At 63.2% G+C, this 24,962-nt stretch overlaps 1 protein-coding gene across 1 annotated transcript; it reads right to left on the reverse strand.

Moving 5' to 3' along the window:
- Positions 1 to 254: 254 nt before the first annotated feature.
- LOC142359339 (uncharacterized) lies at positions 255 to 22,534 on the reverse strand. The gene is made up of 8 exons (XM_075412000.1): positions 22,458 to 22,534; positions 21,569 to 21,678; positions 18,925 to 19,034; positions 18,061 to 18,251; positions 15,542 to 15,651; positions 9,629 to 9,738; positions 997 to 1,106; positions 255 to 318 (listed from the first exon to the last, which is right to left on the reverse strand). Exons 1-7 carry the CDS (start codon positions 22,532 to 22,534, stop codon positions 1,005 to 1,007), a joined length of 810 nt encoding a protein of 269 aa, XP_075268115.1. The 3' UTR covers positions 255 to 318; positions 997 to 1,004.
- Between the last annotated feature and the right edge of the window lie 2,428 nt (positions 22,535 to 24,962).

A 24,962-nucleotide genomic window follows, 5' to 3' on the forward strand; every position in this document is an offset into this window, starting at 1 on the left:
CCCAGCCCCACAGCCCGTCCCCTTCTCCCCTGGCCTCTGGCGCAGCCCCTCGTCCCGTGCAAACCAAGCACAAACGCAGCCGCCAGGGCAAAAGGGACCGCAGGTCTTTACTCAGTCACGCACCCCAGCCAGTCCCGGGAGCTGCTCTGCTCCGGGGCTCGGGGCCCCCGACGCTCCCTCTGCCCCTCCGACACCTCGGCACTCCTTTCCCGCAGCTGCGCCCGTTGATCCAGCGGCGAACAGTCCGTCCGTCGCGCCTCCCGGAGCGACGCGCTGCTCGGCAGAGGCTGCCAAAAATGAGGAGCAGGGTGCAGGCCACTACAAGAGAGGAGAAAAGTGACAGGTGGCTGGACAGCGGCGGTGGAACGAGAAAGCACCAAGCAGGGAAAGGGACGGCGACGAGAAGGACGGGGACAGGCAGTCCCACAGAGACGGAGAAAGAAGAGCAGCAGCAAGAGAGCAAGAGCGGCAGCAGAAAGAAGAAGAGGGAGCAGGACACAGACCGAAAATGAAGAACGGGGAGCAGGAAGGAGATGCAAAAAAAAACCCTGCAGCATGACAGAGGAAAAAAGAATAGCGGCAGGGACCTGGGACAAAGAGAGATGAGGAAATAGAATAGAATAGACATGGAGAAAGCAGTAGATCTGTGACGTGCTACGGAGCCGAGAAGGAAGGCCTCGAATCAAGGGACGAGGAGGCAGACAGAGAGCACCAAAGACAGCAAAAGTACTGACAGGCTACAGAGTAGGAGGAAAGCAAAACTAGTAACCGGGAGCTGAACAGAAAGAGGGGAAGAAGGAAATAAAATGCCACGGGGCTGCAGGCAGAAAGAGGGAGGACCTAAAAGATGGGGACAAGTCAGAGACAGATGGAGAAAGAAGGTACACAAGAGCAGAAAAAAAAAATAATCGTAGCAGTGGGGGGAAAGAGAGGGAGCCGGGGAGGGCCCAGGATGCAGAAGAGGGGGTGACAGGGCCCCGAGGGCCCACGACTCACCGCAGCTCTCACTCTCGGTGCTGCCGGGAGACTTTGACACTTCCGATGTTTCTCTCCCCTTCTCTCTTCCCCTCTTCTTCCGCAACTCCAATCGTTTGGCTCTCCTGCACCTGAGAGAAAATGCATGTGGCTGTCTTAGAGCTCATACGAGACGTGGCTTCCTAGACAAGAAGCCTCAGGAACAGGACAGAGAAAAGAGAGAATATGATGAGTGGGAAGCAGAACACACGGATCGAGAGAGAACTTGAATCAGAGGAGTAAACAAGGCAGGAAAGAGAGATAAAGACAGGGAAGAAGCCACAAAAAAGGGCCTTTCTGGCCTCTACTCGCACCCCCCGGCCTCCTTTTTTTTTCTGGCCTCTACTCTCGCCCCCAGCCTCCCACCCCTCTGCAGCCTCCCACCCCTTTCCGGCCTCCCTTTTTTTTCTGGCCTCTACTCTCGCCCCCGGCCCTCCCACCCCTCTGCAGCCTCCCACCCCTTTCCGGCCTTCCTTTTTTTTCCTGGCCTCTGCCCCCCTCCCCCCCGCCTCCCACCCCTCGATAGCCTCCTAACTCCCTTTTTGCTGGCCTCTACTTAATTCAGCTTCCCACCCCTCTGCAACCTCCTACCTCTTTCCAGCCTCCACTCCGCCCCCCCAGCTTCCCACCCTTTTTCAGCCTCCCACCACCGTCCCACGCAGTGCAGGACACACTGACAGAGAGAGAAAAAGGACAGGCAACAGGAAGAAACGTACTAAGAAACAAAGAAAGGGTCAGACGAAGAAGGGGGTGGGTGGTCAGGGTTGGAATCCCAACACAAACCAGCAAGGGGATAGAGGACAGACAGAGAGGAAGACAAGAACGGGCCGGGAAGCAGGAAGAGAAGGAGAGAAAGGCAAAAAGGGAGAGCCGGCTGCACAGGCAGGTACAGCAAGAAACGACCGGACAGGCAGCAGGATCGAGAAAGAGAGACAGAAAAACTGGGGACAGGAAGCAGGACAGAGGGACGGCGAGAGGAAACAAGGGCCAGGGAGCAGGACAGCGGTGGAAAAAGAGGCACTGGGGCAGTAGGACAGAAAGAGAAGGAAGAAAGGCCAGAACAAGGACGGGGAATAACAGCAAAGGGAAAGAGAAGGACAAGGAGCGGGACAGATTGTCAGAGAAAGACAGGGACAGGGAGCGGGACAAGGTGATACTGAGAGAGAAAAAGGGGACAAGGAGGCAGGACAAAGTGAAAGACAGGCACAAGTAAGAGACGGGGGAGCAGGACAGAGACGGAGGGGGAAAAGCCTCAGCTGGGCAGCAGGAGACAGAGGCGGAGAAGGGAAAAAACAGCACCGGGCTGAGGGACCCTGAGGGAGGAATTAAAAAACAAACACAGGGAGCAGGACAAAATGACAGAGAGAGAGAAAAGGGACAGAGCAGGACAGCGTTGGGGGGAGAAATGCGACCGTGACGGGCAGCGGGAGAGAGGTATGGAGAAAGAAAAAAAATACCGAGGAAGAGAGAAAGGAAACAAGGGACAGCGAGCTGCACAGGGGGATCGAGAAAGAAAGGATGGGAGAGGGAATGGCGCAGAGAGAGAAAGGCAGAAAAAACAGCAAGAGGAAGCAGGGCAAAAGGACAGCAAGAGGAAAAAGGAAAGGGACAGGGAGCTGGACAGAGATGGGAAAAAAAGCAGCGGGGACACACGAAAAGAGACAGAAAGAGAAGGGCACAAAAGGATAGATGAGGACAGCGGCAGGATGGAGACGCAGAACAAAACCTGGGACGGTCAACCTGGGTGGGCGGGGAGCGGGTCAGAGAGCCGGAGAAAGGAAAAAACTCTGCTGTGGAGCAGCAGAGGGGGACGGAGAAAGAAAGACAGGGACGGGGAGCAGGGCAGAGAAACGGAGAGAGAAAATAAGCGATGGGGAGCAGGGCAGAGCACTAGGAAGAGGAAAATAAGACAAGGGAGAAGACCGAGAAGCTCAGAGAGAAAGAAGGGTCGAAAGGAAACGCCAGAGAGGTAGAGAAATCAAGAAATACAGGGACGAGGAGCCTTGCAGAGACGGAGCACGAAAATGTAGGGCCGGTGAGCGCGAAAGAGGGAGAGAGAGACGGGGGCAGGGGGAGGAGATGAAGAAGAAAGGAGAGATAAAGATGGCAACGGAGCGCAGGGGACACAGACAGAGAGAGAAAAAGGACAGTGAACAGGAAAAAAGGGACCGAGAAACAAAGAAAGGGTCAGATCTAGACAAAGAGACCAAGAAAGGGGCGGGGGGCGTGTGTGCAGGGAAACCCCAAAACAAACCAGCAAGGGGCTAGAGAACAGAGAGGGAGAGAAAGAGAAGAAAGGGCCATGAAGCAGGACAGAGAAGGAGAGAAAGGCAAAAAGGGAGAGCAAAAAGAGAGCCGGCTGGACAGGGAGGTACAGTAAGAAACGACCGGACAGCCAGCAGGACAGAGAAATAAAGACAGGGAGCCGGCTAGAGAAATTCTGAAGGGAGAAAAAGAGGGAGAGGGAGCAGAACACACACACAGACAGAAGACGGGAGGTACAGGGAAAGGAAAACAAAAGGAAAAAGAAAAAAAAAAAAAAAATCACAGCAGCGTGGGAGAGAGAAGGATCCAGGGGACAGCTCGGGACACAGAAGAGGGGCGACAGGGCCCCGAGGGCCCGCCACTCACCGCAGCTCTCGCTCTCCGCGCTCCCGGGAGACTCTGCCGCTTCAGACGCTTCTCCGTCCTGCTCTCCTCCATTCCTCTTCCGTAACTCCGGTCGCTTGGCTGTCCCCCACCTAAGACAAAACGTCCATGTCTCGCAGCTCTTACGAGACAAGGCTCCCTACACACGCAGCCACGCTCGCGCGCTCCACAACTGGACCATGCTGCTGCTGGTGACACATACAGACCCTGCGGGGCACGCTGGCGGCCTGGCCTGCTGCGGGCTACCAAGACGGAGCCTTCCTCACCCGCAGCGCCAGGCAGCTGCCAGCCAGGTGGCCTTCCATTTCTTCTTCTTCTTCAGCCTTCTCGGGACTCTCCAGCTTCAGCCGCGCCACCTCCTGCCCGCAGCCACTCAGCGCTCCGCCTCTCCCTTTTCGCCCCCACGCCGCCAGCACAGCGAGGCCCGGCACACGCAGCCCACACAAGCCTGGAGCGGGCGCAGCCAACGGCATCCCCAGGGCACGAACGGACAAACGCGTCCTCAGCGCAGCCCCTGCCACACATAAACAAGCAGCGGCGACCGCGTTCAGGGAGGCCGAGGCAGCCCGCACCACGGGCCTTGGGGGAGGCCGGGCGCTCCGGGACACAGGCTTCAGGGGACGTGAGGCAGCTGGGGGCGGCTGCGCGGGGCGAGCGGGGCCGGGGGAGCACTGCCGACTTGGGTGGGGGGGGGGGGTGCCCGCCTCCTTCTCCCATTCCCTTCCGTCACCTCCCGCCTCTGGCCCCGGGGCTGCCCGCACCCGGCTCGCCTCCTGCAGCCTGCCGCAGCGGCCGGCTCCAAGCTTCCCGTCCCACCACCCTCGGGCAGCCACCACGCACCCCCCGCACCCGCTGGAGGGGAGCCCGCGCCTCACCGCTGGCCTCTCTGCTCCCCCGCCGCCCCGGCACCGAACACCAGCCCGCCGCCATGCTGCTCCGCCGCACCGCGCATGCGCCACGAGCCGACGGCGCGCCGGAGGGGCCACACTCTGAGCCGAACGCCGGGCTGCAGTACCGCGTTGCGGCCAGGGGGCGGCGGGGGCGGCGCCAGCGGGGCCGGGGGCGGTGCCAGCGGGGGCGACGCCTGCGGGGCCAGCGGGGGCGGGGGCGGCGCCAGCGGGGGGCGGGGGCGGCGCCAGCGGGGGCGGGGGCGGCGCCAGCGGGGGCGGGGGCGGCGCCAGCGGGGGCGGGGGCGGCGCCTGCGGGGGCGGGGGCGGCGCCTGCGGGGGCGGGGGCGGCGCCTGCGGGGGCGGGGGCGGCGCCTGCGGGGGCGGGGGCGGCGCCTGCGGGGGCGGGGGCGGCGCCTGCGGGGGCGGGGGCGGCGCCTGCGGGGGCGGGGGCGGCGCCTGCGGGGGCGGGGGCGGAGCCTGCGGGGGGCGGGGGCGGCGGGGGCGGGGGCGGCGCCAGCGGGGGCGGGGGCGGTGCCAGCGGGGGCGGGGGCGGCGCCAGCGGGGGCGGGGGCGGTGCCTGCGGGGGCGGGGGCGGTGCCCAGCGCCGGCTCCGGCTCCGAGCAGACCCCGACTCGCGGCTCCGACACGGCGCCGCACCCCCATCGCTCCTTGCCCCCGACACGGACCCCGCCCTCCCGGGGGCTTTTCCCCGGGACCTGCCGCTCCATCCAACCCCCCCCCCCCCATACCCCGCGCTCACCTTCTCCCTCGCTGCAGCCGCAACCCGGCTATGGCTCCGCTCCTCCTTCGGCTCGCATCGGGCCCGGCACGGCAGCACCGGGCCCTCTACCGGCAGAGGGAGGGGCCGTCGCCATCAGCCCCGCTGCCCGCACCTGGGGCTCTTCCGGCCCCGGCCCACGGCTGGAGCCCACGATGCCGTCATTGGGCAAACACAAAGACTCTCTGAAGCCCTTTGGGCACTTCAGCAAGCAGGCAGGCGTTCCTTATTGCAGCGCCGGACACACAGGGCACGGCTCCTCCCAGCGCGCAAAGCACCTGCGCCACTCGAGCGGCAGTACCGAACTTTGCTCACCGGGTGGCAGCAGCGAGCTCTTGGACACGGCGCCACCGCGCATTGGCGCCGCCCGAGCCGCAGTACCGAACTTTGCTCACCGGGTGGCAGCAGCGAGCCCTTGGACACGGCGCCACCCGAGCCGCAGTACCGAACTTTGCTCACCGGGTGGCAGCAGCGATCGTACCGGCCCCTCCACGGCCACCCGCGCCACGGCAGCACCGGCCCCTCCACGGCCACCCGCGCCACGGCAGCACCGGGCCCTCCACCGGCACAGGGAGCGGCCGTCGCCATCAGCCCCGCTGCCCGCACCTGGGGCTCCCCCGGCCCCGGCCCACGGCTGGACCCCGGCAGGAACAGGGGGCCGTCGCCCCAGCCCCACAGCCCGTCCCCTTCTCCCCTGGCCTCTGGCGCAGCCCCTCGTCCCGTGCAAACCAAGCACAAACGCAGCCGCCAGGGCAAAAGGGACCGCAGGTCTTTACTCAGTCACGCACCCAGCCAGTCCCGGGAGCTGCTCTGCTCCGGGGCTCGGGGCCCCCGACGCTCCCTCTGCCCCTCCGACACCTCGGCACTCCTTCCCGCAGCTGCGCCCGTTGATCCAGCGGCGAACAGTCCGTCCGTCGCCTCCCGGAGCGACGCGCTGCTCGGCAGAGGCTGCCAAAAATGAGGAGCAGGGTGCAGGCCACTACAAGAGAGGAGAAAAGTGACAGGTGGCTGGACAGCGGCGGTGGAACGAGAAAGCACCAAGCAGGGAAAGGGACGGCGAGAGAAGGACGGGGACAGGCAGTCCCACAGAGACGGAGAAAGAAGCAGCAGCAAGAGAGCAAGAGCGGCAGCAGAAAGAAGAAGAGGGAGCAGGACACAGACCGAAAATGAAGAACGGGGAGCAGGAAGGAGATGCAAAAAAAAACCCTGCAGCATGACAGAGGAAAAAAGAATAGCGGCAGGGACCTGGACAAAGAGAGATGAGGAAATAGAATAGAATAGACATGGAGAAAGCAGTAGATCTGTGACGTGCTACGGAGCCGAGAAGGAAGGCCTCGAATCAAGGGACGAGGAGGCAGACAGAGAGCACCAAAGACAGCAAAAGTACTGACAGGCTACAGAGTAGGAGGAAAGCAAAACTAGTAACCGGGAGCTGAACAGAAAGAGGGGAAGAAGGAAAAAAATGCCACGGGCTGCAGGGCAGAAAGAGGGAGGACCTAAAAGATGGGGACAAGTCAGAGACAGATGGAGAAAGAAGGTACACAAGAGCAGAAAAAAAAAATAATCGTAGCAGTGGGGGAAAGAGAGGGAGCCGGGGAGGGCCCAGGATGCAGAAGAGGGGTGACAGGGCCCCGAGGGCCCACGACTCACCGCAGCTCTCACTCTCGGTGCTGCCGGGAGACTTTGACACTTCAGATGTTTCTCTCCCCTTCTCTCTTCCCTTCTTCTTCCGCAACTCCAATCGTTTGGCTCTCCTCCACCTGAGAGAAAATGCATGTGGCTGTCTTAGAGCTCATACGAGACGTGGCTTCCTAGACAAGAAGCCTCAGGAACAGGACAGAGAAAAAGAGAGAATATGATGAGTGGGAAGCAGAACACACGGATCGAGAGAGAACTTGAATCAGAGGAGTAAACAAGGCAGGAAAGAGAGATAAAGACAGGGAAGAAGCCACAAAAAAGGGCCTTTCTGGCCTCTACTCGCACCCCCCGGCCTCCTTTTTTTTCTGGCCTCTACTCTCGCCCCCAGCCTCCCACCCCTCTGCAGCCTCCCACCCCTTTCCGGCCTCCCTTTTTTTTCTGGCCTCTACTCTCGCCCCCGGCCTCCCACCCCTCTGCAGCCTCCCACCCCTTTCCGGCCTCCTTTTTTTTCCTGGCCTCTGCCCCCCCCCCCCCCGCCTCCCACCCCTCGATAGCCTCCTAACTCCCTTTTTGCTGGCCTCTACTTAATTCAGCTTCCCACCCCTCTGCAACCTCCTACCTCTTTCCAGCCTCCACTCCGCCCCCCCAGCTTCCCACCCTTTTTCAGCCTCCCACCACCGTCCCACGCAGTGCAGGACACACTGACAGAGAGAGAAAAAGGACAGGCAACAGGAAGAAACGTACTAAGAAACAAAGAAAGGGTCAGACGAAGAAGGGGGTGGGTGGTCAGGGTTGGAATCCCAACACAAACCAGCAAGGGGATAGAGGACAGACAGAGAGGAAGACAAGAACGGGCCGGGAAGCAGGAAGAGAAGGAGAGAAAGGCAAAAAGGGAGAGCCGGCTGCACAGGCAGGTACAGCAAGAAACGACCGGACAGGCAGCAGGATCGAGAAAGAGAGACAGAAAAACTGGGGACAGGAAGCAGGACAGAGGGACGGCGAGAGGAAACAAGGGCCAGGGAGCAGGACAGCGGTGGAAAAAGAGGCACTGGGGCAGTAGGACAGAAAGAGAAGGAAGAAAGGCCAGAACAAGGACGGGGAATAACAGCAAAGGGAAAGAGAAGGACAAGGAGCGGGACAGATTGTCAGAGAAAGACAGGGACAGGGAGCGGGACAAGGTGATACTGAGAGAGAAAAAGGGGACAAGGAGGCAGGACAAAGTGAAAGACAGGCACAAGTAAGAGACGGGGGAGCAGGACAGAGACGGAGGGGGAAAAGCCTCAGCTGGGCAGCAGGAGACAGAGGCGGAGAAGGGAAAAAACAGCACCGGGCTGAGGGACCCTGAGGGAGGAATTAAAAAACAAACACAGGGAGCAGGACAAAACGACAGAGAGAGAGAAAAGGGACAGAGCAGGACAGCGTTGGGGGGAGAAATGCGACCGTGACGGGCAGCGGGAGAGAGGTATGGAGAAAGAAAAAAAATACCGAGGAAGAGAGAAAGGAAACAAGGGACAGCGAGCTGCACAGGGGGATCGAGAAAGAAAGGATGGGAGAGGGAATGGCGCAGAGAGAGAAAGGCAGAAAAAACAGCAAGAGGAAGCAGGGCAAAAGGACAGCAAGAGGAAAAAGGAAAGGGACAGGGAGCTGGACAGAGATGGGAAAAAAAGCAGCGGGGACACACGAAAAGAGACAGAAAGAGAAGGGCACAAAAGGATAGATGAGGACAGCGGCAGGATGGAGACGCAGAACAAAACCTGGGACGGTCAACCTGGGTGGGCGGGGAGCGGGTCAGAGAGCCGGAGAAAGGAAAAACTCTGCTGTGGAGCAGCCGAGGGGGACGGAGAAAGAAAGACAGGGACGGGGAGCAGGGCAGAGAAACGGAGAGAGAAAATAAGCGATGGGGAGCAGGGCAGAGCACTAGGAAGAGGAAAATAAGACAAGGGAGAAGACCGAGAAGCTCAGAGAGAAAGAAGGGTCGAAAGGAAACGCCAGAGAGGTAGAGAAATCAAGAAATACAGGGACGAGGAGCCTTGCAGAGACGGAGCACGAAAATGTAGGGCCGGTGAGCGCGAAAGAGGGAGAGAGAGACGGGGGCAGGGGGAGGAGATGAAGAAGAAAGGAGAGATAAAGATGGCAACGGAGCGCAGGGGACACAGACAGAGAGAGAAAAAGGACAGTGAACAGGAAAAAAGGGACCGAGAAACAAAGAAAGGGTCAGATCTAGACAAAGAGACCAAGAAAGGGGCGGGGGGCGTGTGTGCAGGGAAACCCCAAAACAAACCAGCAAGGGGCTAGAGAACAGAGAGGGAGAGAAAGAGAAGAAAGGGCCATGAAGCAGGACAGAGAAGGAGAGAAAGGCAAAAAGGGAGAGCAAAAAGAGAGCCGGCTGGACAGGGAGGTACAGTAAGAAACGACCGGACAGCCAGCAGGACAGAGAAATAGAGACAGGGAGCCGGCTAGAGAAATTCTGAAGGGAGAAAAAGAGGGAGAGGGAGCAGAACACACACACAGACAGAAGACGGGAGGTACAGGGAAAGGAAAACAAAAGGAAAAAGAAAAAAAAAAAAAAAAATCACAGCAGCGTGGGAGAGAGAAGGATCCAGGGGACAGCTCGGGACACAGAAGAGGGGCGACAGGGCCCCGAGGGCCCGCCACTCACCGCAGCTCTCGCTCTCCGCGCTCCCGGGAGACTCTGCCGCTTCAGACACTTCTCCGTCCTGCTCTCCTCCATTCCTCTTCCGTAACTCCGGTCGCTTGGCTGTCCCCCACCTAAGACAAAACGTCCATGTCTCGCAGCTCTTACGAGACAAGGCTCCCTACGCACGCAGCCACGCTCGCGCGCTCCACAACCGTGCCATGCTGCTGCTGGTGACACATACAGACCCTGCGGGGCACGCTGGCGGCCTGGCCTGCTGCGGGCTACCAAGACGGAGCCTTCCTCACCCGCAGCGCCAGGCAGCTGCCAGCCAGGTGGCCTTCCATTTCTTCTTCTTCTTCAGCCTTCTCGGGACTCTCCAGCTTCAGCCGCGCCACCTCCTGCCCGCAGCCACTCAGCGCTCCGCCTCTCCCTTTTCGCCCCCACGCCGCCAGCACAGCGAGGCCCGGCACACGCAGCCCACACAAGCCTGGAGCGGGCGCAGCCAACGGCATCCCCAGGGCACGAACGGACAAACGCGTCCTCAGCGCAGCCCCTGCCACACATAAACAAGCAGCGGCGACCGCGTTCAGGGAGGCCGAGGCAGCCCGCACCACGGGCCTTGGGGGAGGCCGGGCGCTCCGGGACACAGGCTTCAGGGGACGTGAGGCAGCTGGGGGCGGCTGCGCGGGGCGAGCGGGGCCGGGGGAGCACTGCCGACTTGGGGGGGGGGGGGGTGCCCGCCTCCTTCTCCCATTCCCTTCCGTCACCTCCCGCCTCTGGCCCCGGGGCTGCCCGCACCCGGCTCGCCTCCTGCAGCCTGCCGCAGCGGCCGGCTCCAAGCTTCCCGTCCCACCACCCTCGGGCAGCCACCACGCACCCCCGCACCCGCTGGAGGGGAGCCCGCGCCTCACCGCTGGCCTCTCTGCTCCCCCGCCGCCCCGGCACCGAACACCAGCCCGCCGCCATGCTGCTCCGCCGCACCGCGCATGCGCCACGAGCCGACGGCGCGCCGGAGGGGCCACACTCTGAGCCGAACGCCGGGCTGCAGTACCGCGTTGCGGCCAGGGGGCGGCGGGGGCGGCGCCAGCGGGGCCGGGGGCGGTGCCAGCGGGGGCGACGCCTGCGGGGCCAGCGGGGGCGGGGGGCGGTGCCAGCGGGGGCGGGGGCGGCGCCAGCGGGGGCGGGGGCGGCGCCAGCGGGGGCGGCGCCAGCGGGGGCGGGGGCGGCGCCAGCGGGGGCGGCGCCAGCGGGGGCGGTGCCAGCGGGGGCGGGGGCGGCGCCTGCGGGGGCGGCGCCTGCGGGGGCGGGGGCGGCGCCTGCGGGGGCGGGGGCGGCGCCTGCGGGGGCGGGGGCGGCGCCTGCGGGGGCGGGGGGCGGAGCCTGCGGGGGCGGGGGCGGAGCCTGCGGGGGCGGGGGCGGCGGGGGCGGGGGCGGTGCCTGCGGGGGCGGGGGCGGCGCCCAGCGCCGGCTCCGGCTCCGAGCAGACCCCGACTCGCGGCTCCGACACGGCGCCGCACCCCCATCGCTCCTTGCCCCCGACACGGACCCCGCCCTCCCGGGGGCTTTTCCCCGGGACCCGCCGCTCCATCCAACCCCCCCCCCACATACCCCGCGCTCACCTTCTCCCTCGCTGCAGCCGCAACCCGGCTATGGCTCCGCTCCTCCTTCGGCTCGCATCGGGCCCGGCACGGCAGCACCGGGCCCTCTACCGGCAGAGGGAGGGGCCGTCGCCATCAGCCCCGCTGCCCGCACCTGGGGCTCTTCCGGCCCCGGCCCACGGCTGGAGCCCACGATGCCGTCATTGGGCAAACACAAAGACTCTCTGAAGCCCTTTGGGCACTTCAGCAAGCAGGCAGGCGTTCCTTATTGCAGCGCCGGACACACAGGGCACGGCTCCTCCCAGCGCGCAAAGCACCTGCGCCACTCGAGCGGCAGTACCGAACTTTGCTCACCGGGTGGCAGCAGCGAGCTCTTGGACACGGCGCCACCGCGCATTGGCGCCGCCCGAGCCGCAGTACCGAACTTTGCTCACCGGGTGGCAGCAGCGAGCCCTTGGACACGGCGCCACCCGAGCCGCAGTACCGAACTTTGCTCACCGGGTGGCAGCAGCGATCGTACCGGCCCCTCCACGGCCACCCGCGCCACGGCAGCACCGGCCCCTCCACGGCCACCCGCGCCACGGCAGCACCGGGCCCTCCACCGGCACAGGGAGCGGCCGTCGCCATCAGCCCCGCTGCCCGCACCTGGGGCTCCCCCGGCCCCGGCCCACGGCTGGACCCCGGCAGGAACAGGGGGCCGTCGCCCCAGCCCCACAGCCCGTCCCCTTCTCCCCTGGCCTCTGGCGCAGCCCCTCGTCCCGTGCAAACCAAGCACAAACGCAGCCGCCAGGGCAAAAGGGACCGCAGGTCTTTACTCAGTCACGCACCCAGCCAGTCCCGGGAGCCGCTCTGCTCCGGGGCTCGGGGCCCCCGACGCTCCCTCTGCCCCTCCGACACCTCGGCACTCCTTCCCGCAGCTGCGCCCGTTGATTCAGCGGCGAACAGTCCGTCCGTCGCCTCCCGGAGCGACGCGCTGCTCGGCAGAGGCTGCCAAAAATGAGGAGCAGGGTGCAGGCCACTACAAGAGAGGAGAAAAGTGACAGGTGGCTGGACAGCGGCGGTGGAACGAGAAAGCACCAAGCAGGGAAAGGAACGGCGAGAGAAGGACGGGGACAGGCAGTCCCACAGAGACGGAGAAAGAAGCAGCAGCAAGAGAGCAAGAGCGGCAGCAGAAAGAAGAAGAGGGAGCAGGACACAGACCGAAAATGAAGAACGGGGAGCAGGAAGGAGATGCAAAAAAAAAACCCTGCAGCATGACAGAGGAAAAAAGAATAGCGGCAGGGACCTGGACAAAGAGAGATGAGGAAATAGAATAGAATAGACATGGAGAAAGCAGTAGATCTGTGACGTGCTAGGGAGCCGAGAAGGAAGGCCTCGAATCAAGGGACGAGGAGGCAGACAGAGAGCACCAAAGACAGCAAAAGTACTGACAGGCTACAGAGTAGGAGGAAAGCAAAACTAGTAACCGGGAGCTGAACAGAAAGAGGGGAAGAAGGAAAAAAATGCCACGGGCTGCAGGGCAGAAAGAGGGAGGACCTAAAAGATGGGGACAAGTCAGAGACAGATGGAGAAAGAAGGTACACAAGAGCAGAAAAAAAAAATAATCGTAGCAGTGGGAGAAAGAGAGGGAGCCGGGGAGGGCCCAGGATGCAGAAGAGGGGTGACAGGGCCCCGAGGGCCCACGACTCACCGCAGCTCTCACTCTCGGTGCTGCCGGGAGACTTTGACACTTCAGATGTTTCTCTCCCCTTCTCTCTTCCCTTCTTCTTCCGCAGCTCCAATCGTTTGGCTCTCCTGCACCTGAGAGAAAATGCATGTGGCTGTCTTAGAGCTCATACGAGACGTGGCTTCCTAGACAAGAAGCCTCAGGAACAGGACAGAGAAAAAGAGAGAATATGATGAGTGGGAAGCAGAACACACGGATCGAGAGAGAATTTGAATCAGAGGAGTAAACAAGGCAGGAAAGCGAGATAAAGACAGGGAAGAAGCCACAAAAAAGGGCCTTTCTGGCCTCTACTCGCACCCCCCGGCCTCCTTTTTTTTCTGGCCTCTACTCTCGCCCCCAGCCTCCCACCCCTCTGCAGCCTCCCACCCCTTTCCGGCCTCCCTTTTTTTTCTGGCCTCTACTCTCGCCCCCGGCCTCCCACCCCTCTGCAGCCTCCCACCCCTTTCCGGCCTCCTTTTTTTTCCTGGCCTCTGCCCCCCCCCCCCCGCCTCCCACCCCTCGATAGCCTCCTAACTCCCTTTTTGCTGGCCTCTACTTAATTCAGCTTCCCACCCCTCTGCAACCTCCTACCTCTTTCCAGCCTCCACTCCGCCCCCCCAGCTTCCCACCCTTTTTCAGCCTCCCACCACCGTCCCACGCAGTGCAGGACACACTGACAGAGAGAGAAAAAGGACAGGCAACAGGAAGAAACGTACTAAGAAACAAAGAAAGGGTCAGACGAAGAAGGGGGTGGGTGGTCAGGGTTGGAATCCCAACACAAACCAGCAAGGGGATAGAGGACAGACAGAGAGGAAGACAAGAACGGGCCGGGAAGCAGGAAGAGAAGGAGAGAAAGGCAAAAAGGGAGAGCCGGCTGCACAGGCAGGTACAGCAAGAAACGACCGGACAGGCAGCAGGATCGAGAAAGAGAGACAGAAAAACTGGGGACAGGAAGCAGGACAGAGGGACGGCGAGAGGAAACAAGGGCCAGGGAGCAGGACAGCGGTGGAAAAAGAGGCACTGGGGCAGTAGGACAGAAAGAGAAGGAAGAAAGGCCAGAACAAGGACGGGGAATAACAGCAAAGGGAAAGAGAAGGACAAGGAGCGGGACAGATTGTCAGAGAAAGACAGGGACAGGGAGCGGGACAAGGTGATACTGAGAGAGAAAAAGGGGACAAGGAGGCAGGACAAAGTGAAAGACAGGCACAAGTAAGAGACGGGGGAGCAGGACAGAGACGGAGGGGGAAAAGCCTCAGCTGGGCAGCAGGAGACAGAGGCGGAGAAGGGAAAAAACAGCACCGGGCTGAGGGACCCTGAGGGAGGAATTAAAAAACAAACACAGGGAGCAGGACAAAACGACAGAGAGAGAGAAAAGGGACAGAGCAGGACAGCGTTGGGGGGAGAAATGCGACCGTGACGGGCAGCGGGAGAGAGGTATGGAGAAAGAAAAAAAATACCGAGGAAGAGAGAAAGGAAACAAGGGACAGCGAGCTGCACAGGGGGATCGAGAAAGAAAGGATGGGAGAGGGAATGGCGCAGAGAGAGAAAGGCAGAAAAAACAGCAAGAGGAAGCAGGGCAAAAGGACAGCAAGAGGAAAAAGGAAAGGGACAGGGAGCTGGACAGAGATGGGAAAAAAAGCAGCGGGGACACACGAAAAGAGACAGAAAGAGAAGGGCACAAAAGGATAGATGAGGACAGCGGCAGGATGGAGACGCAGAACAAAACCTGGGACGGTCAACCTGGGTGGGCGGGGAGCGGGTCAGAGAGCCGGAGAAAGGAAAAACTCTGCTGTGGAGCAGCCGAGGGGGACGGAGAAAGAAAGACAGGGACGGGGAGCAGGGCAGAGAAACGGAGAGAGAAAATAAGCGATGGGGAGCAGGGCAGAGCACTAGGAAGAGGAAAATAAGACAAGGGAGAAGACCGAGAAGCTCAGAGAGAAAGAAGGGTCGAAAGGAAACGCCAGAGAGGTAGAGAAATCAAGAAATACAGGGACGAGGAGCCTTGCAGAGACGGAGCACGAAAATGTAGGGCCGGTGAGCGCGAAAGAGGGAGAGAGAGACGGGGGCAGGGGGAGGAGATGAAGAAGAAAGGAGAGATAAAGATGGCAACGGAGCGCAGGGGACACAGACAGAGAGAGAAAAAGGACAGTGAACAGGAAAAAAGGGACCGAGAAACAAAGAAAGGGTCAGATCTAGACAAAGAGACCAAGAAAGGGGCGGGGGGCGTGTGTGCAGGGAAACCCCAAAACAAACCAGCAAGGGGCTAGAGAACAGAGAGGGAGAGAAAGAGAAGAAAGGGCCATGAAGCAGGACAGAGAAGGAGAGAAAGGCAAAAAGGGAGAGCAAAAAGAGAGCCGGCTGGACAGGGAGGTACAGTAAGAAACGACCGGACAGCCAGCAGGACAGAGAAATAGAGACAGGGAGCCGGCTAGAGAAATTCTGAAGGGAGAAAAAGAGGGAGAGGGAGCAGAACACACACACAGACAGAAGACGGGAGGTACAGGGAAAGGAAAACAAAAGGAAAAAGAAAAAAAAAAAAAAAAATCACAGCAGCGTGGGAGAGAGAAGGATCCAGGGGACAGCTCGGGACACAGAAGAGGGGCGACAGGGCCCCGAGGGCCCGCCACTCACCGCAGCTCTCGCTCTCCGCGCTCCCGGGAGACTCTGCCGCTTCAGACACTTCTCCGTCCTGCTCTCCTCCATTCCTCTTCCGTAACTCCGGTCGCTTGGCTGTCCCCCACCTAAGACAAAACGTCCATGTCTCGCAGCTCTTACGAGACAAGGCTCCCTACACACGCAGCCGCGCTCGCGCGCTCCACAACCGGACCATGCTGCTGCTGGTGACACATACAGACCCTGCGGGGCACGCTGGCGGCCTGGCCTGCTGCGGGCTACCAAGACGGAGCCTTCCTCACCCGCAGCGCCAGGCAGCTGCCAGCCAGGTGGCCTTCCATTTCTTCTTCTTCTTCAGCCTTCTCGGGACTCTCCAGCTTCAGCCGCGCCACCTCCTGCCCGCAGCCACTCAGCGCTCCGCCTCTCCCTTTTCGCCCCCACGCCGCCAGCACAGCGAGGCCCGGCACACGCAGCCCACACAAGCCTGGAGCGGGCGCAGCCAACGGCATCCCCAGGGCACGAACGGACAAACGCGTCCTCAGCGCAGCCCCTGCCACACATGAACAAGCAGCGGCGACCGCGTTCAGGGAGGCCGAGGCAGCCCGCACCACGGGCCTTGGGGGAGGCCGGGCGCTCCGGGACACAGGCTTCAGGGGACGTGAGGCAGCTGGGGGCGGCTGCGCGGGGCGAGCGGGGCCGGGGGAGCACTGCCGACTTGGGGGGGGGGGGGGTGCCCGCCTCCTTCTCCCATTCCCTTCCGTCACCTCCCGCCTCTGGCCCCGGGGCTGCCCGCACCCGGCTCGCCTCCTGCAGCCTGCCGCAGCGGCCGGCTCCAAGCTTCCCGTCCCACCACCCTCGGGCAGCCACCACGCACCCCCGCACCCGCTGGAGGGGAGCCCGCGCCTCACCGCTGGCCTCTCTGCTCCCCCGCCGCCCCGGCACCGAACACCAGCCCGCCGCCATGCTGCTCCGCCGCACCGCGCATGCGCCACGAGCCGACGGCGCGCCGGAGGGGCCACACTCTGAGCCGAACGCCGGGCTGCAGTACCGCGTTGCGGCCAGGGGGCGGCGGGGGCGGCGCCAGCGGGGCCGGGGGCGGTGCCAGCGGGGGCGACGCCTGCGGGGCCAGCGGGGGCGGGGGCGGCGCCAGCGGGGGCGGGGGCGGCGCCAGCGGGGGCGGGGGCGGCGCCAGCGGGGGCGGGGGCGGCGCCAGCGGGGGCGGGGGCGGCGCCAGCGGGGGCGGGGGCGGCGCCAGCGGGGGCGGGGGCGGCGCCAGCGGGGGCGGGGGCGGCGCCAGCGGGGGCGGGGGCGGTGCCAGCGGGGGCGGGGGCGGCGCCAGCGGGGGCGGCGCCAGCGGGGGCGGGGGCGGTGCCAGCGGGGGCGGGGGCGGCGCCAGCGGGGGCGGGGGCGGCGCCTGCGGGGGCGGCGCCTGCGGGGGCGGGGGCGGCGCCTGCGGGGGCGGGGGCGGCGCCTGCGGGGGCGGGGGCGGAGCCTGCGGGGGCGGGGGCGGAGCCTGCGGGGGCGGGGGCGGCGGGGGCGGGGGCGGTGCCTGCGGGGGCGGGGGCGGCGCCCAGCGCCGGCTCCGGCTCCGAGCAGACCCCGACTCGCGGCTCCGACACGGCGCCGCACCCCCATCGCTCCTTGCCCCCGACACGGACCCCGCCCTCCCGGGGGCTTTTCCCCGGGACCCGCCGCTCCATCCAACCCCCCCCCCCCATACCCCGCGCTCACCTTCTCCCTCGCTGCAGCCGCAACCCGGCTATGGCTCCGCTCCTCCTTCGGCTCGCATCGGGCCCGGCACGGCAGCACCGGGCCCTCTACCGGCAGAGGGAGGGGCCGTCGCCATCAGCCCCGCTGCCCGCACCTGGGGCTCTTCCGGCCCCGGCCCACGGCTGGAGCCCACGATGCCGTCATTGGGCAAACACAAAGACTCTCTGAAGCCCTTTGGGCACTTCAGCAAGCAGGCAGGCGTTCCTTATTGCAGCGCCGGACACACAGGGCACGGCTCCTCCCAGCGCGCAAAGCACCTGCGCCACTCGAGCGGCAGTACCGAACTTTGCTCACCGGGTGGCAGCAGCGAGCTCTTGGACACGGCGCCACCGCGCATTGGCGCCGCCCGAGCCGCAGTACCGAACTTTGCTCACCGGGTGGCAGCAGCGAGCCCTTGGACACGGCGCCACCCGAGCCGCAGTACCGAACTTTGCTCACCGGGTGGCAGCAGCGATCGTACCGGCCCCTCCACGGCCACCCGCGCCACGGCAGCACCGGCCCCTCCACGGCCACCCGCGCCACGGCAGCACCGGGCCCTCCACCGGCACAGGGAGCGGCCGTCGCCATCAGCCCCGCTGCCCGCACCTGGGGCTCCCCCGGCCCCGGCCCACGGCTGGACCCCGGCAGGAACAGGGGGCCGTCGCCCCAGCCCCACAGCCCGTCCCCTTCTCCCCTGGCCTCTGGCGCAGCCCCTCGTCCCGTGCAAACCAAGCACAAACGCAGCCGCCAGGGCAAAAGGGACCGCAGGTCTTTACTCAGTCACGCACCCAGCCAGTCCCGGGAGCCGCTCTGCTCCGGGGCTCGGGGCCCCCGACGCTCCCTCTGCCCCTCCGACACCTCGGCACTCCTTCCCGCAGCTGCGCCTGTTGATCCAGCGGCGAACAGTCCGTCCGTCGCCTCCCGGAGCGACGCGCTGCTCGGCAGAGGCTGCCAAAAATGAGGAGCAGGGTGCAGGCCACTACAAGAGAGGAGAAAAGTGACAGGTGGCTGGACAGCGGCGGTGGAACGAGAAAGCACCAAGCAGGGAAAGGAACGGCGAGAGAAGGACGGGGACAGGCAGTCCCACAGAGACGGAGAAAGAAGCAGCAGCAAGAGAGCAAGAGCGGCAGCAGAAAGAAGAAGAGGGAGCAGGACACAGACCGAAAATGAAGAACGGGGAGCAGGAAGGAGATGCAAAAAAAAAAACCCTGCAGCATGACAGAGGAAAAAAGAATAGCGGCAGGGACCTGGACAAAGAGAGATGAGGAAATAGAATAGAATAGACATGGAGAAAGCAGTAGATCTGTGACGTGCTAGGGAGCCGAGAAGGAAGGCCTCGAATCAAGGGACGAGGAGGCAGACAGAGAGCACCAAAGACAGCAAAAGTACTGACAGGCTACAGAGTAGGAGGAAAGCAAAACTAGTAACCGGGAGCTGAACAGAAAGAGGGGAAGAAGGAAAAAAATGCCACGGGCTGCAGGGCAGAAAGAGGGAGGACCTAAAAGATGGGGACAAGTCAGAGACAGATGGAGAAAGAAGGTACACAAGAGCAGAAAAAAAAAATAATCGTAGCAGTGGGAGAAAGAGAGGGAGCCGGGGAGGGCCCAGGATGCAGAAGAGGGGTGACAGGGCCCCGAGGGCCCACGACTCACCGCAGCTCTCACTCTCGGTGCTGCCGGGAGACTTTGACACTTCAGATGTTTCTCTCCCCTTCTCTCTTCCCTTCTTCTTCCGCAGCTCCAATCGTTTGGCTCTCCTGCACCTGAGAGAAAATGCATGTGGCTGTCTTAGAGCTCATACGAGACGTGGCTTCCTAGACAAGAAGCCTCAGGAACAGGACAGAGAAAAAGAGAGAATATGATGAGTGGGAAGCAGAACACACGGATCGAGAGAGAATTTGAATCAGAGGAGTAAACAAGGCAGGAAAGCGAGATAAAGACAGGGAAGAAGCCACAAAAAAGGGCCTTTCTGGCCTCTACTCGCACCCCCCGGCCTCCTTTTTTTTCTGGCCTCTACTCTCGCCCCCAGCCTCCCACCCCTCTGCAGCCTCCCACCCCTTTCCGGCCTCCCTTTTTTTCTGGCCTCTACTCTCGCCCCCGGCCTCCCACCCCTCTGCAGCCTCCCACCCCTTTCCGGCCTCCTTTTTTTTTCCTGGCCTCTGCCCCCCCCCCCCCCGCCTCCCACCCCTCGATAGCCTCCTAACTCCCTTTTTGCTGGCCTCTACTTAATTCAGCTTCCCACCCCTCTGCAACCTCCTACCTCTTTCCAGCCTCCACTCCGCCCCCCCCAGCTTCCCACCCTTTTTCAGCCTCCCACCACCGTCCCACGCAGTGCAGGACACACTGACAGAGAGAGAAAAAGGACAGGCAACAGGAAGAAACGTACTAAGAAACAAAGAAAGGGTCAGACGAAGAAGGGGGTGGGTGGTCAGGGTTGGAATCCCAACACAAACCAGCAAGGGGATAGAGGACAGACAGAGAGGAAGACAAGAACGGGCCGGGAAGCAGGAAGAGAAGGAGAGAAAGGCAAAAAGGGAGAGCCGGCTGCACAGGCAGGTACAGCAAGAACGACCGGACAGGCAGCAGGATCGAGAAAGAGAGACAGAAAAACTGGGGACAGGAAGCAGGACAGAGGGACGGCGAGAGGAAACAAGGGCCAGGGAGCAGGACAGCGGTGGAAAAAGAGGCACTGGGGCAGTAGGACAGAAAGAGAAGGAAGAAAGGCCAGAACAAGGACGGGGAATAACAGCAAAGGGAAAGAGAAGGACAAGGAGCGGGACAGATTGTCAGAGAAAGACAGGGACAGGGAGCGGGACAAGGTGATACTGAGAGAGAAAAAGGGGACAAGGAGGCAGGACAAAGTGAAAGACAGGCACAAGTAAGAGACGGGGGAGCAGGACAGAGACGGAGGGGAAAAGCCTCAGCTGGGCAGCAGGAGACAGAGGCGGAGAAGGGAAAAAACAGCACCGGGCTGAGGGACCCTGAGGGAGGAATTAAAAAACAAACACAGGGAGCAGGACAAAACGACAGAGAGAGAGAAAAGGGACAGAGCAGGACAGCGTTGGGGGGAGAAATGCGACCGTGACGGGCAGCGGGAGAGAGGTATGGAGAAAGAAAAAAAATACCGAGGAAGAGAGAAAGGAAACAAGGGACAGCGAGCTGCACAGGGGGATGGAGAAAGAAAGGATGGGAGAGGGAATGGCGCAGAGAGAGAAAGGCAGAAAAAACAGCAAGAGGAAGCAGGGCAAAAGGACAGCAAGAGGAAAAAGGAAAGGGACAGGGAGCTGGACAGAGATGGGAAAAAAAGCAGCGGGGACACACGAAAAGAGACAGAAAGAGAAGGGCACAAAAGGATAGATGAGGACAGCGGCAGGATGGAGACGCAGAACAAACCTGGGACGGTCAACCTGGGTGGGCGGGGAGCGGGTCAGAGAGCCGGAGAAAGGAAAAACTCTGCTGTGGAGCAGCAGAGGGGGACGGAGAAAGAAAGACAGGGACGGGGAGCAGGGCAGAGAAACGGAGAGAGAAAATAAGCGATGGGGAGCAGGGCAGAGCACTAGGAAGAGGAAAATAAGACAAGGGAGAAGACCGAGAAGCTCAGAGAGAAAGAAGGGTCGAAAGGAAACGCCAGAGAGGTAGAGAAATCAAGAAATACAGGGACGAGGAGCCTTGCAGAGACGGAGCACGAAAATGTAGGGCCGGTGAGCGCGAAAGAGGGAGAGAGAGACGGGGCAGGGGGAGGAGATGAAGAAGAAAGGAGAGATAAAGATGGCAACGGAGCGCAGGGGACACAGACAGAGAGAGAAAAAGGACAGTGAACAGGAAAAAAGGGACCGAGAAACAAAGAAAGGGTCAGATCTAGACAAAGAGACCAAGAAAGGGGCGGGGGGCGTGTGTGCAGGGAAACCCCAAAACAAACCAGCAAGGGGCTAGAGAACAGAGAGGGAGAGAAAGAGAAGAAAGGGCCATGAAGCAGGACAGAGAAGGAGAGAAAGGCAAAAAGGGAGAGCAAAAAGAGAGCCGGCTGGACAGGGAGGTACAGTAAGAAACGACCGGACAGCCAGCAGGACAGAGAAATAGAGACAGGGAGCCGGCTAGAGAAATTCTGAAGGGAGAAAAAGAGGGAGAGGGAGCAGAACACACACACAGACAGAAGACGGGAGGTACAGGGAAAGGAAAACAAAAGGAAAAAGAAAAAAAAAAAAAAAAATCACAGCAGCGTGGGAGAGAGAAGGATCCAGGGGACAGCTCGGGACACAGAAGAGGGGCGACAGGGCCCCGAGGGCCCGCCACTCACCGCAGCTCTCGCTCTCCGCGCTCCCGGGAGACTCTGCCGCTTCAGACACTTCTCCGTCCTGCTCTCCTCCATTCCTCTTCCGTAACTCCGGTCGCTTGGCTGTCCCCCACCTAAGACAAAACGTCCATGTCTCGCAGCTCTTACGAGACAAGGCTCCCTACACACGCAGCCACGCTCGCGCGCTCCACAACCGTGCCATGCTGCTGCTGGTGACACATACAGACCCTGCGGGGCACGCTGGCGGCCTGGCCTGCTGCGGGCTACCAAGACGGAGCCTTCCTCACCCGCAGCGCCAGGCAGCTGCCAGCCAGGTGGCCTTCCATTTCTTCTTCTTCTTCAGCCTTCTCGGGACTCTCCAGCTTCAGCCGCGCCACCTCCTGCCCGCAGCCACTCAGCGCTCCGCCTCTCCCTTTTCGCCCCCACGCCGCCAGCACAGCGAGGCCCGGCACACGCAGCCCACACAAGCCTGGAGCGGGCGCAGCCAACGGCATCCCCAGGGCACGAACGGACAAACGCGTCCTCAGCGCAGCCCTGCCACACATAAACAAGCAGCGGCGACCGCGTTCAGGGAGGCCGAGGCAGCCCGCACCACGGGCCTTGGGGGAGGCCGGGCGCTCCGGGACACAGGCTTCAGGGGACGTGAGGCAGCTGGGGGCGGCTGCGCGGGGCGAGCGGGGCCGGGGGAGCACTGCCGACTTGGGGGGGGGGGGGGTGCCCGCCTCCTTCTCCCATTCCCTTCCGTCACCTCCCGCCTCTGGCCCCGGGGCTGCCCGCACCCGGCTCGCCTCCTGCAGCCTGCCGCAGCGGCCGGCTCCAAGCTTCCCGTCCCACCACCCTCGGGCAGCCACCACGCACCCCCGCACCCGCTGGAGGGGAGCCCGCGCCTCACCGCTGGCCTCTCTGCTCCCCCGCCGCCCCGGCACCGAACACCAGCCCGCCGCCATGCTGCTCCGCCGCACCGCGCATGCGCCACGAGCCGACGGCGCGCCGGAGGGGCCACACTCTGAGCCGAACGCCGGGCTGCAGTACCGCGTTGCGGCCAGGGGGCGGCGGGGGCGGCGCCAGCGGGGCCGGGGGCGGTGCCAGCGGGGGCGACGCCTGCGGGGCCAGCGGGGGCGGGGGCGGTGCCAGCGGGGGCGGGGGCGGCGCCAGCGGGGGCGGGGGCGGCGCCAGCGGGGGCGGCGCCAGCGGGGGCGGGGGCGGCGCCAGCGGGGGCGGCGCCAGCGGGGGCGGTGCCAGCGGGGGCGGGGGCGGCGCCTGCGGGGGCGGGGGCGGCGCCTGCGGGGGCGGGGGCGGCGCCTGCGGGGGCGGGGGCGGCGCCTGCGGGGGCGGGGGCGGAGCCTGCGGGGGCGGGGGCGGAGCCTGCGGGGGCGGGGGCGGCGGGGGCGGGGGCGGTGCCTGCGGGGGCGGGGGCGGCGCCCAGCGCCGGCTCCGGCTCCGAGCAGACCCCGACTCGCGGCTCCGACACGGCGCCGCACCCCCATCGCTCCTTGCCCCCGACACGGACCCCGCCCTCCCGGGGGCTTTTCCCCGGGACCCGCCGCTCCATCCAACCCCCCCCCCCATACCCCGCGCTCACCTTCTCCCTCGCTGCAGCCGCAACCCGGCTATGGCTCCGCTCCTCCTTCGGCTCGCATCGGGCCCGGCACGGCAGCACCGGGCCCTCTACCGGCAGAGGGAGGGGCCGTCGCCATCAGCCCCGCTGCCCGCACCTGGGGCTCTTCCGGCCCCGGCCCACGGCTGGAGCCCACGATGCCGTCATTGGGCAAACACAAAGACACTCTGAAGCCCTTTGGGCACTTCAGCAAGCAGGCAGGCGTTCCTTATTGCAGCGCCGGACACACAGGGCACGGCTCCTCCCAGCGCGCAAAGCACCTGCGCCACTCGAGCGCAGTACCGAACTTTGCTCACCGGGTGGCAGCAGCGAGCTCTTGGACACGGCGCCACCGCGCATTGGCGCCGCCCGAGCCGCAGTACCGAACTTTGCTCACCGGGTGGCAGCAGCGAGCCCTTGGACACGGCGCCACCCGAGCCGCAGTACCGAACTTTGCTCACCGGGTGGCAGCAGCGATCGTACCGGCCCCTCCACGGCCACCCGCGCCACGGCAGCACCGGCCCCTCCACGGCCACCCGCGCCACGGCAGCACCGGGCCCTCCACCGGCACAGGGAGCGGCCGTCGCCATCAGCCCCGCTGCCCGCACCTGGGGCTCCCCGGCCCCGGCCCACGGCTGGACCCCGGCAGGAACAGGGGGCCGTCGCCCCAGCCCCACAGCCCGTCCCCTTCTCCCCTGGCCTCTGGCGCAGCCCCTCGTCCCGTGCAAACCAAGCACAAACGCAGCCGCCAGGGCAAAAGGGACCGCAGGTCTTTACTCAGTCACGCACCCAGCCAGTCCCGGGAGCCGCTCTGCTCCGGGGCTCGGGGCCCCCGACGCTCCCTCTGCCCCTCCGACACCTCGGCACTCCTTCCCGCAGCTGCGCCCGTTGATTCAGCGGCGAACAGTCCGTCCGTCGCCTCCCGGAGCGACGCGCTGCTCGGCAGAGGCTGCCAAAAATGAGGAGCAGGGTGCAGGCCACTACAAGAGAGGAGAAAAGTGACAGGTGGCTGGACAGCGGCGGTGGAACGAGAAAGCACCAAGCAGGGAAAGGAACGGCGAGAGAAGGACGGGGGACAGGCAGTCCCACAGAGACGGAGAAAGAAGCAGCAGCAAGAGAGCAAGAGCGGCAGCAGAAAGAAGAAGAGGGAGCAGGACACAGACCGAAAATGAAGAACGGGGAGCAGGAAGGAGATGCAAAAAAAAAAACCCTGCAGCATGACAGAGGAAAAAAGAATAGCGGCAGGGACCTGGACAAAGAGAGATGAGGAAATAGAATAGAATAGACATGGAGAAAGCAGTAGATCTGTGACGTGCTAGGGAGCCGAGAAGGAAGGCCTCGAATCAAGGGACGAGGAGGCAGACAGAGAGCACCAAAGACAGCAAAAGTACTGACAGGCTACAGAGTAGGAGGAAAGCAAAACTAGTAACCGGGAGCTGAACAGAAAGAGGGGAAGAAGGAAAAAAATGCCACGGGCTGCAGGGCAGAAAGAGGGAGGACCTAAAAGATGGGGACAAGTCAGAGACAGATGGAGAAAGAAGGTACACAAGAGCAGAAAAAAAAAATAATCGTAGCAGTGGGAGAAAGAGAGGGAGCCGGGGAGGGCCCAGGATGCAGAAGAGGGGTGACAGGGCCCCGAGGGCCCACGACTCACCGCAGCTCTCACTCTCGGTGACTGCCGGGAGACTTTGACACTTCAGATGTTTCTCTCCCCTTCTCTCTTCCCTTCTTCTTCCGCAGCTCCAATCGTTTGGCTCTCCTGCACCTGAGAGAAAATGCATGTGGCTGTCTTAGAGCTCA

This window comes from Opisthocomus hoazin, unplaced genomic scaffold (genome assembly GCF_030867145.1).
Source record: "Opisthocomus hoazin isolate bOpiHoa1 unplaced genomic scaffold, bOpiHoa1.hap1 HAP1_SCAFFOLD_385, whole genome shotgun sequence".
NCBI classification, from domain to species: domain Eukaryota; kingdom Metazoa; phylum Chordata; class Aves; order Opisthocomiformes; family Opisthocomidae; genus Opisthocomus; species Opisthocomus hoazin.

Excerpts from the sequence above, each read along its gene's own strand:
- LOC142359339 (XM_075412000.1), bottom strand. The coding sequence starts at position 22,534 with ATGCGCGGTGCGGCGGAGCAGCATGGCGGCGGGCTGGTGTTCGGTGCC. Across the intron at positions 15,652-18,060 it reads CGGCTCCCGGGACTGGCTGG|GTGGGGGACAGCCAAGCGAC; the intron begins GTGCGTGACTGA and ends GTTTTGTCTTAG. Across the intron at positions 9,739-15,541 it reads CGCGGAGAGCGAGAGCTGCG|GTGGGGGACAGCCAAGCGAC; the intron begins GTGAGTGGCGGG and ends GTTTTGTCTTAG.